The sequence below is a fragment of the Macadamia integrifolia genome, chromosome 5, assembly GCF_013358625.1.
Source record: "Macadamia integrifolia cultivar HAES 741 chromosome 5, SCU_Mint_v3, whole genome shotgun sequence".
Classification (NCBI taxonomy): domain Eukaryota; kingdom Viridiplantae; phylum Streptophyta; class Magnoliopsida; order Proteales; family Proteaceae; genus Macadamia; species Macadamia integrifolia.
In genome coordinates, this window is record NC_056561.1 from 10,815,296 (window position 1) to 10,831,295 (window position 16,000).

The 16,000-nt window shown below is 37.3% G+C and overlaps 1 protein-coding gene across 1 annotated transcript; it reads left to right on the forward strand.

Annotated features, from left to right (window-relative positions):
- The first annotated feature begins 12,390 nt into the window (after positions 1-12,390).
- Positions 12,391-13,786, forward strand: LOC122077869. The gene has a single exon (XM_042643767.1). The coding sequence runs from the start codon at positions 12,815-12,817 to the stop codon at positions 13,784-13,786; it is 972 nt and encodes a 323-aa protein (XP_042499701.1). The 5' UTR covers positions 12,391-12,814.
- Positions 13,787-16,000: the final 2,214 nt, after the last annotated feature.

Below are 16,000 nucleotides of genomic sequence, written 5' to 3' on the forward strand. Positions count from 1 at the left end.
TAGTTTAGCTCTATGCATATGCCAACAAAGACAGTGATGTTAAGTTCTTTTAGGAAGTTTTCCTTCCTAAGAGGTTCGATCAAAACACTCAGCTTCATAAGGCGCATTGTTCTGTCTAGTTCTTAGAAATTCTATACTTACTTTCTACTTTTTAGTCAATTTTCACTTTCTTTGCATATCCATATCATATATCTTTATACCATGCCAAGAATATGGTCTCAACTCCTAACCTAAGAACAAAGACACCAACTAACAAATGGTCCTACACCTTAAGACAAGTATCTTTAAATCATTTAAGGGAGGTCTCACTTCAAGACATATACTTACTTTCTATCCTCTCAATAGGGGTTATAATATCAAGATGGATCCTAGATCTCAATTTTTTTTTTTTTTGTAGGTTGTGTATAAAGCACAAGAAAACTTTAAAACATAACATCAAGTTCTAAATAGTCAAACCCTCCCCCATACTTAAATTGTGCAATGTCCTCAATACAAAAAAAGAAAGAAATGATAAGATAAAAGAACAAGAAGGACAAAGGAGAGAAAATTACCAAATGGGATCAAATATCATCACAAAGAGGCTCATGGAGAATCATGACCTCTGCATCATGCATTGAAGGTAGCTTAAGGAATGGCTTTAGATGATATCCATTGTTGGGTGGATAGATTCATGACCTATACGACACCTTGGGGGAATATAGTTTGCACAAGGTAAGGACCTTTCCACCGAGAACGAAGTTTTTCTGGAAATATATGCAATCTAGAATTGTACAACAAAACTTTATTACCAGGCATTAAAGATTTCCTAACAAGGTGCCTATCATAAAAAGCTTTAGTCTTTTCTTTGGAAATTTTTGCACTGTCATAGGCATCATTTCGTAATTCCTCCAACTTAGATAGTTGGAGACCTCTATGAGCTTCTGCAGTAGACAAATCAAAATTGAATTTCTTAATCACCTAAAAGGCACGATGCTCTAACACAACAGGAAGGTGGCAGGATTTCTCGTATACCAAATGGTATGGAGAATGACCAAGTATAGTATTGTAAGTAGGCCTATAAAGCCACAAAGCATCCAACAAACGGTTAGATCAATCCTTTCGATTTGGGTTAACTGTCTTCTCTAGAATCTGCTTGATCTGTCTGTTGGACACTTCTACCTGCCCACTGGTTTGAGGGTGGTATAGGGTAGCCAACTTGTGGGTAATCCCATACTTCTTCACTAAGGCCTCAAAAGGCTTATAACAGAAGTGTTTGCCCCTATCACTAATGATAACTCTAAGGGTACCAAATTGGGAAAAATATTTTCTCTTAAAAATTGAATAACCACCTTGTGGTCATTGGTCTTACAAGCACGAGCCTCAATCCATTTGGACACATAGTCCACAACCAACAAAATATATTCATATCTATATGACTTAGGGAAGGGGCCCATAAAATCTATTCCCCAAATATCAAAAACCTCAACCACGAGGATTGGGTTAAAAGGCATCATGTTTCTTTTATTGATTTTTCCTAAAGACTGATAAGAAGGATAAGCTTACCAATAAGAAAAGGCATCCTTGAAGAGACTAGACCAATAAAATCCACATTGCAATACTTTGGCCACAGTCTTAGTAGGCCCAAAATGGCCACCAAAAGCCTGATAATGGCAAAAGGAAATAATAGAATGGTGCTCATAATCAGGGATACATTTTCAGATAATTTGGTCAGGGCATGACTTAAAAAGGTAAGGATCATCCCAAAAGAAATACTTAACCTATGAGTAAAAATGGTACTTCTCTTGAGAAGACCAATGATCCGTAGTCTTGTTTGTAATTAAAAAAATTTATAATATTTGTAAACCAAGGTTCACTAGATGCTACAAAGAGTTGCTCATTGGGAAATTACTTATCAACTGAAGAATTTACAGTCAAAGAATTGGGTAACCGAGACAAATGGTCTGCAACCAAATTTTGCTACCTTTCTTATCCCTAATTTCTAAGTCAAATTCGTGTAAAAGCAAAACCATCTAATGAGATAAGCTTTGGCATCCTTTTTCTGAATAAGATATCTGATAGCTGCATGGTCAGTATAAATAATTACATAAAAACCTATCAGATATGCACGAAATTTTTCTAATGCAAATACAACAGTTAAAAATTCATTTTCAGTTGTGGTGTAGTTTAGCAGTGCATCATTGAGAGTTCTACTGGCATAATAGAAAACACGAGGAAGTTTATCAACTCTCTGCCCTAAGACTGCCCCTATAGCAAAATCAGATGTATCACACATTAATTCAAAGGGCTCATTTCATAAGAGAGCTTGAATAATGGGGGTTGTAGTCAACACTTTCTTTAATTGCTTGAAGCACACGAGGAATTTACTATAAAATTTGAAGGGTTTCTCTTTAGTCAAAAGATTGGTGAGAGGTCTAGCCATGTGACTGAAGTTCTTGATAAACCAATGATAGAACCCTATATGACCTAAGAATGAACGAACGTCCTTAATTGACTTGGGAGGTGGTAAATTGAAAATTAAGTCCACCTTAGCTCTATCAACCTTGATCCCTTCTTTGAAAATGATATGACCCAACACTATGTCCTGTGTAACAATGAAATGACATTTCTCCCAATTGAAGACTAAATTAGTTACTTTGTATCGTTTGAGTACTAAAGAAAGATGATGCAAACAATTAAAAAATGAGGAGCCATGAATAGAAAAATCATCCATAAACACTTCCAAAAAGTGCTTTACTATATCAAAGAAAATGCTCATCATGCATCTTTAAAACGTGACAGGGGCACTACAAAGCCCAAAAAGCATACGCCGATAAGCAAAGATCCCATAGGTGCATGTAAAGGTGGTATTGTATTGGTCATCTAAGGCAATGAGAATCTAGTTATAGCCAGAATAACCATCAAGGAAACAATAATACTCATGTCTGGCTAAACACTCTAACATTTGATCAATAAAAGGCAAAGGGAAATGGTCTTTCCAAGTTGTCGCATTTAACTTCCTGTAGTCAATGCACACACGCCATCTTGTTTGGACACGGGTAGGAATCAACTCATTTTCAGCATTTTGGACTACTGTGACCTCTTACTTCTTTGGCATACGTGCATTGGACTTACTCACTCGCTATCAGAAATAGGATAGATGATACTATGATCTAAGCACTTTAGGATCTCTTTCTTGATAGCTTCTTGTATCATAGGATTATCCATTCTTTGTGGTTCCTTAGAAGGTTTTGAATCCTCCATGAGGTGAATATGATGTTGAACGATTGAGGGGCTAATTCCTTTAATGTCTACCATGGTCCAACTTAAGGCTTCCTTGTTTTCTTTTAAAACTTTGATCAACTCTTCCTCTTGACTTGAAGTTAAATCTGAGGCAATAATAACTGATAGAGTTTGATCTTCTCCTAAGAAGGCATACCTTAAGTTAGAGGGCAACTCTTTCAAATCAAGCTAAGGGGGCTCAACAATTGAGGGTTAGGAAGAGAATTTGATAGAGGACCAATGGACTCCATTGGTGTATGAAGGCTCCAAACCTTGGAGAAGAAATTTTCAGTATCATCCTCTAATTCTTTCATACACTCTTGGACTTTTGAATCAAAATCAATGTCAAAAGTTTTAATAATATCATTAGAAAAATCTTCAAGTATATTGACCTCTTCATCAATTGTGGGTTACTTACCCAACTTATACATGTTGAAATCCATAATGTGGTTGCCAAAAGATATCATTAGTAAACCATTCTAGTAATTGATTAATGCATTACTGGTAGCCAGGAGTAGTCTTTCAAGAATGATAGGGATCTTATCCCTAGCTGTGAAGGGTTTGGTGTCTAAAACAATAAAATCAATTGACAAAATAAATTCTCCTACCTTAAGTAGGACATCTTCGAACATCCCTTTCGGAATCTTGACAGAATAGTCGACCAACTGGAGAGTGGTCCCTGTGGCTTTCAAATCTCCTAATCAAAGTTGTTGATAAACATGATAAGATAGAAGGATCACACTTGCACCAAGGGTAAGTAGGGCATGATCAATACGAGTGTTGCCAATGACACAAGCAATGGTGGGAAACCCAAGATCCTTATACTTGGTTGTTATAGGTTGTGTGATCATTGAACGGATATTAGCTGCTAAAAACGCCTTTTTGGGAACACTTGTGGTGCGTTTATGAGTGCATAAGTCTTTGAGAACTTTGGCATAACCTGGGATTTGAGCTATGGCATCCAAAAGAGGGATGTTTACCTCTACTTTCTTGAAGACCTCTAAAAATTTTTATTGAAGTTGTCTTCTTCTTGTTCATCAAACGGTTAGGGTAAGGGACAGGAGGAACATAAATACTATCAGAAGTTCTCTCATTAATAGAATCATTTTTGGTGGCTTCCATCAAATCATCCTTAATTTTTTTAGGTCCATCTGGCGAACCTTGAATGGGAGGCATAGTAATAGCCTCAATAGTCGGAGGGTTAATAGAAAAGTCATATGGTGGAAGAGTGGTACCATTCCGTAGATACTCTCGACCATTCCATAGGGCATGTACTGTATTACACTGGTTGGAGGGCCCTTGGTGTTGTTAACTCTGTACAACATTGAGCTAAGGAGCAGGTAGCCCTTGTGGAGTCAACACTTGATGTCTAGGATTCAGCTCTAGCTGATTAGGTAATTTTCCTTTCTCCTTCTCATACATGATTGTGACAAATTAGGTGAATTGCCTCTCCACATTATTATGGCTTATCATGAGAAGGGTCATGCTTTTCTTTAGCTAGCTAATTCTTGTCGCTTCTCTAGTGGATGTAAACCTCGGAGGTTGTTGATAAGGTGCTTAGAGAGGGGGTCTAGTAAAATTTGACTAAAGGCCTAGATTAGGCCGAGGGAAAGAATTAGGTAGTGGTACAAAATAGGGCCTCTGGGGACTAGGCTGCCCGTTAGTTGTGAAAGTTGGATGGGCCTCCTTAATTCCCTTAGCTCCATAAAAAATTAAGGTGATTTCTCCACCCTAGATTATAAGTGTTACTAAACGTTGTTCGGATAAAGAGCATTAACACTTTCATTACCCCGAGAACTATTGGGGCATTATTCCATTACATGTCCAGGGGAGTGACACTAATTGCACATAAAAACCTGATTTTAGACTTGGTGGATAGGGGCATGTGCTTTATAGACAAGGACTTCTATTCTCTTAATGAGGCTATCTACATGGGCCTCCTTGGCTACTATGGCTACTATCCCATCGACATAGTACCCTTTACCTCCTATAGTTCTCTCACTTTCCTGAGTATACTCCTATTCTCTTGTTTTTTTATCTGGGTCAACAAAAATGTTCCAAGCTTCGTTTTCGTCCGCATAAGCTGTGAAGCCAGTAGGACACATAGACTCTAACATCTGCATGGTATGGTAGTCTATCCATTTATAAATTATTTGACAAATATGCCATTTGTCAATACCATGGTGGGGACACTCTTGGAGAAGGTCTTGGAACCTTTCAATGAGTCTGGAAAATGACTCTTGAGGTTTTTGTCAGAACTGCATGATCTCGCTCTTGAGTTTGTTTGTTTTATACAAGGAAAAAAAATTTCTCAAGAACGCTACTGTAAACTAATCCCATGTGGTAGTGGAATTAGTTGGTAGCCCATATAGCCATCTTTTTTATCCATCCTTGAGCAAAAAGGTAATGTATCTAAGTTTCACAGCATCATCACTGAGTTGTTGTAACTTAATGAGAACACAAACCTCCTCAAACTCTCTCAGGAACAAATAAGCATCTTCGGAGGGTAGCCCATGGAAGTGGAGTAACATAGTGATGAATTGAGTTTTAAGCTTATAGTTGTTCCCCGTGGCAGCTGGTAATCTAATGCAAGAAGGTTGGCTTGCCTTGGCTGAGTAGAATCTATCCTTTAAAGTAAGCTTAGGTTGTTCTGTCATTCTTAAAATATGTACTCTTACTAAACGATTGGTAGAATCACAGGTCCACAAACTCATGCACTGACCACCTGAGGCAAAATTGTGGTCTCTGAAAAATTAATTAATTACAACTAAAATAGAAGGTGAAATATTGGTCAATTGATATGACCTCTCAATAATTTAAACAATGAGTCCAAAGCTGTAAGGTTACCCTTAGGTTGACAACTAGGGATCCATATAGTCTTCAGATCCACCTACAATTGGATCATGGGGATTTTACAGTAGAGTGGGGACAACTATATGTTTATATTTCCACTCTTGCTAAGAGCTTGAATTATTGGAATGAAAGAAAAAGAAAAAGGAATTATTTTTATGGATTATTTATTTATTTATTTATTTTTTGGTGAGCTTATCGGCTGGGATCCGGGGTTGCTCAGGTCAATTCCTGAGATACTTCTACAGCGCGAAACTTGTCTTTATCATACTGTGAGGCTTGGCAACCTCCACTATACAACTATTATTGCAAGTTTTTCTTCTCAGGAATTCAACAAAAGAAAAACAAAAACAAAACAAAGGAAACAAAGCACTTTGATTTACCAAAAGAAAGAGAATAATAACATGGAACTGTCTCCCCGGCAACGGTGCCAGATGATAATCACCAACCAAATATTTTTTAAGGGGGTAACTACCGCTTTTCTTTTCCATGAAGAGATTATCTCTAAATATCATTATCTCTTATGAATTTTATTTCATTTTTTATGTCATTAAATCATTTATCAGAGTCATTGTCGTTCATAGCTTGTGAAATTTTTATTAGGTAGTTTTTAATCCCTATATCAAACTCTAATTCTTGGAAATAGGAAATTCAATCATTCTACATAAACAAATCTACTAATTTTTGTAAGATTTTCTCAATTCATCCAGTTGAGGTATGTCTAAAACATTCTCCATGGTGACGAATTCTTCATTTAATAGTGTATTCCTAATAATTTGTTGTTCAATCAAATCATATTGACAATGATTTGTGGGACGATCAACAATACTTTCTAAATGTATAAATATCAGAATTGATATTCGACATTCTTCAAATACCATATTTTGCGATTCACCACTCCCACTAATGTCGTCATTTCTTAAGAATCTAACAATTTGAGTTTAAACGATCCTGGTGCTGTGACAAGGTGTGTAAAACTTTTAGCCCTTTAACCTTTGATACTAACCAATGCAGTATCAACTTAAGATCTTAAAGATAAGTTTTTCTTTCATGTGGATAATACAACTTGACTTTGGATGCATAACCCTTTTTGTGTAGGTATCGTAAACTAGTTTTTTTGTCCATCTACAACTCAAAATAGTTTTGGGGAGTGATTTACTGAAAACTTGGATTATGATATACACAACTTGTCTTTAATGCTTCACCCTACAACAATTTGTGCAACACATAATTGCTCATCATGCTTTGTACTATATCCATAAGTGTACTATTGCATTTTTTCAAAAACACCTAGATGTTCAAGAGTACCAGGTCTCATATTTTGAGGAGTACTACAATTGGATTTGAGGAATTTTATGAACGGGCCTAAATTTTGGCTCAAGTTCATATGTTTATTGTAGTTTTCACCGCCTTTATTCAGGTCTCACTATTTTGATCATCCTGTCTAGCTTATTTATTTATTTATTTTTACTTCAGATTACAATAACAACATTGATGTCGCAAGCGTATCAATGACATAGATCACAATGTTGACATGTGAACCTGTCACGCTGATGAAATTCCTTTAGGCATTAATGCAGATTTTTGTGTTGTCCTCTTGTCCAACACGGTCCGAGTTTGAATCAGTTCGACTCAATTTGATCCTTATTACTTAAATTCCTTAAAATCTTTGGAAATCTATAACTTTTAAACCCAACTCCAAATTAGGTGATTCAAAAGGAATTTCAAAACATATTCTAAGCATAAATTGTATACCAATTTAGTTAAAGTATTTTAAAAATTTATTTGGAAATGGAACCTGTATGGGCTAAAAATAGAATATTTTATAAAATAATGGCAATGAACTCATTTTTAAACCATTTATTAATACAGAGATTTTTTTTTCAATGATGAAAGTGTAATGCCCCCAAATCCGGGTAAGATATGGGTGCCGGCCCTCGCGGGCCACAGTTAAATAACGGCATAATCTTACAATTCTTTTATCCAAACACATATACGCAGCGGAAACTAATCTGAAAACATATCAAAATTTCTACAGCGGAAGCTAAGTTGTCATACTTGTAACTTCATTACACATTAACAGTTTTAATATGTCTATATCTATCAAATACATGAAACGTACTGCAATCCATTGTAAAGTTATTCCAATATTCTTTCAAAAAGTCTAGCAAAGTCTGGAATAGTTATATCTTCAAATTATTCCTTGGAGGAAGGAAAATCAGCACATCTATCACCAAATACACATTGTGCACAACGACATGGCACATGTTTTGGCTCTGTAAAATAGTTATATATCATGGGGTAAGCTCAACTAGCTTAGTGAGGAAAACACAATCATATCATGAAGTAAAACATGTATGACTAAAGAAACATCATACAAATCACGTGCTACTTTTGTCAATGCATAAATCTGAAAATATAATATATCTGATCATACATATACTGACATGCATGGCATTCAAAATCAAATAATTATCAACCTCAACATTATCCTTTTTCCTCTTTAACCTATCTTTTCTTTCTTACTCTTTTTCTTATTCTTTTACCTTTACTTGCTTACTTTTGGGTAGGATGTTTTCCCTCAACGCCTCGCCCTTGTCTTGCTCTTGAGCTCAAAGGATCTGGGCCTTGTCTTGAGAATTCATCCCACAAGCTTCTCTCTCAATGCCTTGCCCTTTTCTTGCTCTTTAGCTCAAAGGATCTAGGTCATGTCTTGAGAGTGTATCTTTAATCTTTTCTTTTCTTTTTTTTATTCTTTGCTGTCTTGCTTACCAACTTCGGCATCCAGTTGTCACTGTCAATTTCAACATTTGGGTGGAGCGGGATATTGATGGAGCCCTTATTGGTCCTCCCCTGACTGTCCCATACCAGCAAGGTGGGCATTAAAAGACCCCATTATCCTTCTCAGTTCTTCTGTTGGAAAGGACTTTGACAACTTTTAGCTTCGGTCCATTTTACGCCTTAATTTTATCTTATGTCTATCATGCCTCACACTTATAAAGAAAATCATGAAAATAATATTTTGATACATATAAAAACATAAAACAGATCTTAGAGGCAATGACATACATATATATATACTGTAAATAGCAAAACATGCAAGGATATGGCCGAATTCCCCTCACCTGTAGATGATGTCCAAAAATTATTGTGAGAACCACTTTCTGCTAACGTTCTCTGGCAATTGTATCACCTACATAAGAATTTATTACTTCAAACTTAATGACTCAAGTATGTAATCACTCCTAAACTTAAGCTTTCAGTTTGTTATATATGCTATCGACTGCCGGACTTGATCCTTTTACTTTAAACTCACCATCCAACCAAATCAATACTTAGGCTTTTACATAGGTTTCTTAATCTCTGATTGATGTGGGAGCATTTCTAAATGGCCTAACGACCCAAACTAGGTCCACAAGACTATGCCAAAAGACTGAAGCTGAAAATAGTAATTGCAGTCCTCTGTTTTTAGGTAACTTTCGTGTCAAACCTGAACCAATTCCGAAGGAAATAGTATCCGTGCCCTATATGGATAGAAATATCTATGAGTCTATTTTCTTACAAAAAATACGGAATGTCATTTACTATTTTATAAAAAAAAGGTATGGCCGTTTTGGTAAAGTGCGTATAGGCTGACTGAGTACTCTTGGAATTCAAGAATTCCTCTAATGATCAAACTTTCATATTACACAACAGTCCATGGTACGTAATCGACTCTTCATAGTACTTTAATCAACAAATATTGACTAAGATAGTGGGTAGTTAACTTATTAGATCATGGTCCACTATGTTCTCTAATGATTATGACAAATCCATACTAGTAATCTTAGTAAGACTTTAATAGGGCCATGTTACACAATCATTTCATATATACGTAGCCATAGCCTTCCCATTTCTTTTGTTTCTTTTTCTTTACTTTTTACCATCGGAGTTGGTCTCTTAGAAGACTTCCAGTATAATCAAATCAGCTTTAGTGTCCTAGGTTCCATGTATATTTCAATTTCTTTAAAGTAGGTTCCTCTTTTGAACTCATTCAGATAATGCCCTTTTAAAAGTTAAATAACAGTGGGATTCCAACTATAGTTGCTTCCAATCTTTTTCATAATTATACTAAACAAAGTTGATTTAAAAATACCAAAATAGGGGAGGAGAAGCCAAAACCTCAGCTGGACAGTAGCAAGCCATGAGGTTGGGCTGCAATTTGGCCTTGGCAGTAGCTCCCTCTTCCAACTTACTTCTCTCTCTCTCTCTCTCTCCTTCTCTTTCTTTTAAAACTCATGTAACCATGGAAGAACTAAGGTTTGAAAAGCTAAAAACCTCACCTCCACTTCCTCTTTCTTTTCTCAAAGTTCAATTGAGAAGCTCTTCCTCCACCATAATCGTTGGAGTCCTTCTCTCCTCCTCCTTTCCTCGACTTTCTTTACCTGAATTTGAGAAAGTCACAGCCACCCCAATAGTCCATCTCCCTCTTAACTCTCTTCTTTCCTTTCCCTTCTTTTCTTTCCTTTCTTTCTTATTGAAAGATTTGTATGCACACCCTCCCTTTACAAAAAAACCTCTACTATCCCTTTCCCTTTCTCTCTCCACCTATTCCTTTCTCATGTCCATATCTCTCTCACTCTCTCTATCCATCACTCTCTCTCTCTCTCTCTCTCCTTTAGTACGTGAGGATTCCTCCCCCTTTCTCTTCTCTTATCTTCTTCTTTTCTTGATTTTCTTCTTTATCTCTTAGCTAACAAATGAGGAAGGTGAGTTAATGGTGAAAGGATTGGTAGGTCTCACCCAACTTTATCTCACACTTCCTCTCATTTTCTTCTCCACCGACAATAGACAAGCCCCCCCTTTTGTGCAGTGAAATTAATCTTTATATATTATATTACTCCCTTTTGTGCAATGTCATACATACATGTCATCCCATCCCAAAAAATCTCTCATCTTTAACTCCCCTTTGTCTTTTTTTGTCATATTTTCAAACCATTCCAACTACTATCTTGTTTGTTCCCATTAATGACATTGATATCTATAATTACATATAAAAATATTATATATATATATATATATATTACCATCACAAACATGTAAATTGGAAATAGGGAAGGGTATTACACAATGGTTTGGATTAGGTCCCTAAGCTGAATCACATAAGACTTTTGCAAAAGAAAACAGAAAACCCATTTAAATTGGAAATAGGGAGGGGTATTATAGAAAGTAACCTAATCATGAAGTTTTGACTAAATTTAATTCCGTTTGAACCAACTTTGTCCCTGTCAATCTTCCTAAGAATATTATGGTTATTTTACAAGGTCATCTCTCTCGGTAATTTTGAGATGGCTCAAAACATTACTTGGGAATTATGCAAGATCTCTAAATCTAAAATAGACCCTTACACGTTATCTAAAGGGCAACAATCATTATTGCTATGCATGTCAATAAGATGACAAAATGAGGTGTCTACACTCCATAATTTTAACTTGGTCATCAGTAGGTTGATGTCCCAACTTCTATCGAGTGGCTTGGAAGAAATAGAAAGGGTAGAAGGACATCACATAATCATATCTCACACATACATGGTAGTTTCGGCCAACATCACTCGCAAATAGTAGGCCATTGCCATGAGATTAGTTTCGAGCATGAGATTTAGACGATAGGCTAGATCAAGGTCAAGCTCTTCAGTCTTGGTTAATCAGAGACACAGTTGAACATGACATAGATTACCATGGTGATAGTGGAACCGATATGGACCCCTCTTCCTCCTCCCTCCCAATCTCCCCCCCTTTATTTGGCTATCCTTCTCTAACTTCCCCTTTGTTCTTTTGGATTTCGGAAGGTTCTGCAAGTTGACTAAGTTTCTGTTGTCTGACAATCGATAGACTCCCATGTGTCCAACCATATGATGGAATCAAACTAGAGCGATCGATTGTTGATATGACCGGATCCATTACCTACTCCTGTATTTAAAACAATAATCAGCCAAAATCATAAATAGTATCAGCCAATTTGAACAGATCAACAATCTTATTCCGATTTCTCAAACAATTGTTTGAGGGCATGATTGTAAGTTTGTAACAGTTTGTGGGGCTTAAATTTTTCTTTTTGGTACTAGGATTGTCTAATTTTTACATATTATTGCAATTGACCAAGGTCAATGCGGTAGGGATTAGATAATCGATATTTATTGATTTTGATTTGAGTGGAATCGGTTCCTAAAATCACCCTTAGATCTGAGAACTCAACGATTCTAGGGTTTTTTTTTCTTCCAAAAATCTTTCCATGGAAAGTAATTAGACCCGTGGAGACTGGAAACCGAAGCCTTTTGGCCTTCGCCTTCTCCTTCGCAGATTCTTGTCCTGTCTTTGTATACGTATCCAACAGCTATCCACAGAGAGAGAGAGAGTGCCTCAAAAGAAGCCCTAATGTGGGGATTCCGATTGCCCTCAAGGTTCTACATCGGCATACACTTTTCTTACAAGGGTCCCTACAATTTCGCATCAAAATTAGGATTCGTTAGCTTCTAGCATTGTAGATCTGGTTGGTGGCGAGTTGCAGATGGAGGGAAGCTTGCTTTCATTGATCCTTTGAAGGTTCGGAAATTTTAGATTACTCGACTTTGGCTGTGTCTGAAAGGGTAGGGGATTTTTGGAAGATTTTCTTTTTCTTCGGGTTGTTGTTGGTGTTGTTGTGGTTGTTGGTGGTGGTGGTGGGACTAATGGCTGATCGTAGTGTGGTTGCCAAACCAATATGGATGAAGCAGGCGGAAGAGGCGAAGTTGAAGAGTGATGCTGAGAAAGATGCGGCTGCCAAAGCTGCTTTTGAGGCCACCTTCAAGGATGTTGAGAAGAAGATGGAGAAAGAGTCTGCTTCTTCGGATAGTGAGGCAGAAGAGTTCGAAGAAGTGGCTAACAAGCCTATTGGGCCTGTTGATCCTGCCAAATGCACTGCCGCTGGTGCTGGGATTGCTGGTGGTACTGCTGGTGCTCCTTCGTCTTTTGTCGTTGTGACTAAGGACATTGATGGTAGGAAGATACCCAATGGAGGTGCTCACCTTAAAGTCAAGATCTCCCCTGGGGTTGGTGTTGGAGGTTCTGATCAGGAAGGGATGGTGAAGGATCAGGGAGATGGGAGTTATACTGTAACTTATGTCGTTCCTAAGAGAGGCAATTACATGGTGCACGTTGAGTGTTATGGGAATTCCATAATGGGAAGTCCCTTTCCTGTGTTCTTCAGCCACGGCACTACTGGAAGTTTGCTGGCTATGCCAACTTCTGCCCCATACCCCAATCTTGTTAACCAGACAATGCCCAACATGCCGAATTATTCAGGATCTGTATCGGGACCTCTTGGATTAGCTGGAATGATCCAAGGAATTGGTACTGGTCCTTCAGGAGGTGCACTGTTGCCTGGCTTAGCATCCCTTGGAGAAGTTTGTCAGGAATATCTGGCGGGGCGATGTGTGAAAACTGACTGTAAGTTAAATCACCCACCCCAAAATTTGCTGTCGACATTGGTGAATACGACAACCAACATGGGAACTTTGAGTCCTGCTGCTGCTGCAATGGCTGCTGCTCAGGCAATTGTTGCTGCACAAGCGTATCAAGCTCAGGCACAGGTGCAAGCTCAATCGACGCGAGAGTCATCTGGTTTGACTTCTTCCTTGGCTTCACATATATATTTAAATTAGTCGTAAGCCTTTATAGGTTATTTATTAGAAATAATTTGCTAATTTTCATATTGAATCAATGAACACCAAACAAGATGCAACATACCGGGTCTCCAAAGCCGGTGTCTCTCCCTCTGTTGATCTTGTCTGCTTCCTTGCATAGTTGTCATGGCGACCCTAGGCAGTGGAGGGGTGGCTAATTGATTTGGCGGTGAATCGCCCGCAATGGCATTGCCATGGCGATCAAATCGCCCATGTGTTATTTTTTATTTCCCATATTTTCTAAATTTGTTTTGTATGTTATAATATATACCCGATGACATAAAAAACCAATCAACATTAAGCAACATCAAGCCATAAAAATCAACATAGTCACACTCACATCAAGTCATAAAAAATCAACACGACTTATTGACATTTAGAGAAATGCTCTTCTTCTATAATAAGTATTATTGGTCAAATAATTTTATTTTTATATGAGACTTTCTGTATTAGGTATAACACAAAACTAGCTTTCCAACAAGCCTAAGATTACTTAAATTTGAGTTGTTATGACAAAGTTATGTTTCGGTCAAACTTATTTTAAAGTTTGTGAATGCTGTTAAATCGTCTGAATGTAAATACTTTTATTGACATCAAAACAAAAGATTATTTTACTGGACTTTTGGTTGTTAGTAATGTTCTACTATGATAAGATTTATCAAATTTTCAGAATTGAGAAAAACTTTAGCATTCGAAAGTTGAAAATCGCCCTCCAACAAAAAATCCAGTTTTTGTTTTTAGCCGGGGGGTTGACTTTTTATCATTTTGGAATTTGATTTTTAAACTATTTTTATAGGATTCAAATAGGAGGTATTTGCTTATTTGTGAATAATATCTTAAGTAAATGAAATTACAAAGTAAATGAAATAACAAAATATAAAAACATTTACTTCTTCAGAAATAAGGGCAAAAAATATAAGGCAGCATACAGTGCAACAAGGCGACAGTCGCCTAGGCTCCAGGCAAATCAGCTGGACAAGGCGTTGTCTAGGCGACGCCTTGACAACTATGCTCCCTTGTCCTCACAATTGTTAGGGTTGGGCAAATCATGGACATTACTACCATTATATAGACTGGGAGTTGCAGATGAATGTGATGCCCAGCCATACTCTAAGTTGTGCTCTTGTTCACTGGTGACTCTCTATACGAGTGTGGGGCCAAGTCTACTGGGCATTCCTCTGGGATGTGGGGCCCACTCTCCTGACAGATGCATGCGTTTAAGCCACCCCAAAAGTGAATGAGTGGGGAGCCACCCCAAAAGTGAATGAGTGGGGAGTACAAGTGCAATACCTATACAAAGTGACAAAGGCATTGGCTCACATTTTACATTGGGTCGTACTTCCAATAAATAGTTTTTTCTGCTGTGCAATATATTGACACTTTCACATTTGAGTTATCACCTTTTCAGCTCTTCTAATGTATTTAATTGGTTAGATTTCATAGTTTTCTTGTCTTAGAGAAGCTTTTTTTTTTCTTTGTTACATCTCTAATGTTACATTTAGCTGGTTTCTCTCATGGTTTGGGAAAAATCGAGAGAAAACAGGAGATCTGTTTGTTTGGTTGCATAAGTGGGAGAAAAACTAGGGGAACAAACTGCTATTGGGAAAGGTTATCCTGGGTTTTGTATCACCTGTTATTGCAGGAAAACACAAGGACAAAAAAAATTGAGGGTAAGCTGGTCATACCTGGCCTCCTCTCCCTCTCATAGGGTGGGGAATGACTTGCTAACATTCACCACAATGAGGAGTTCTGTCATGTGTTTTCTTTTGAATTTCTCATTGCAACTAAACAACGAGTGAGGAAATATTGGAATTTCCTTTTGTTTTCCTTTTTTTTCTGTATGTTGCTTTTCTTTCATCCAAGAAAACAATCAAATCCAGCCTCAAGGTGATTTGATGTATAAATAGTGCTTGCAAACAAAAAGTGGATATGAAAGAACAGCCACAAAACTGAAGAATTAGGAAATCCTATTGAGAGAAGGTGATGTAGATCGATGGGATAAGGTTGTCCAGATTTTGTCCTCATGGAGCTAGTGTTGGTGGCTTCATATGCTTATTTATGTAGGCCATGTATCAAGCCCATATTCCAGTCCAGATTCTTCCGTTTTGTAGTGATCGAACAACTGAATTTTAAAAGGAGATTTTTCTTCAGATTTAGTGGGCCTCATGGCCAGTTGCATGGAGAAGATATGGA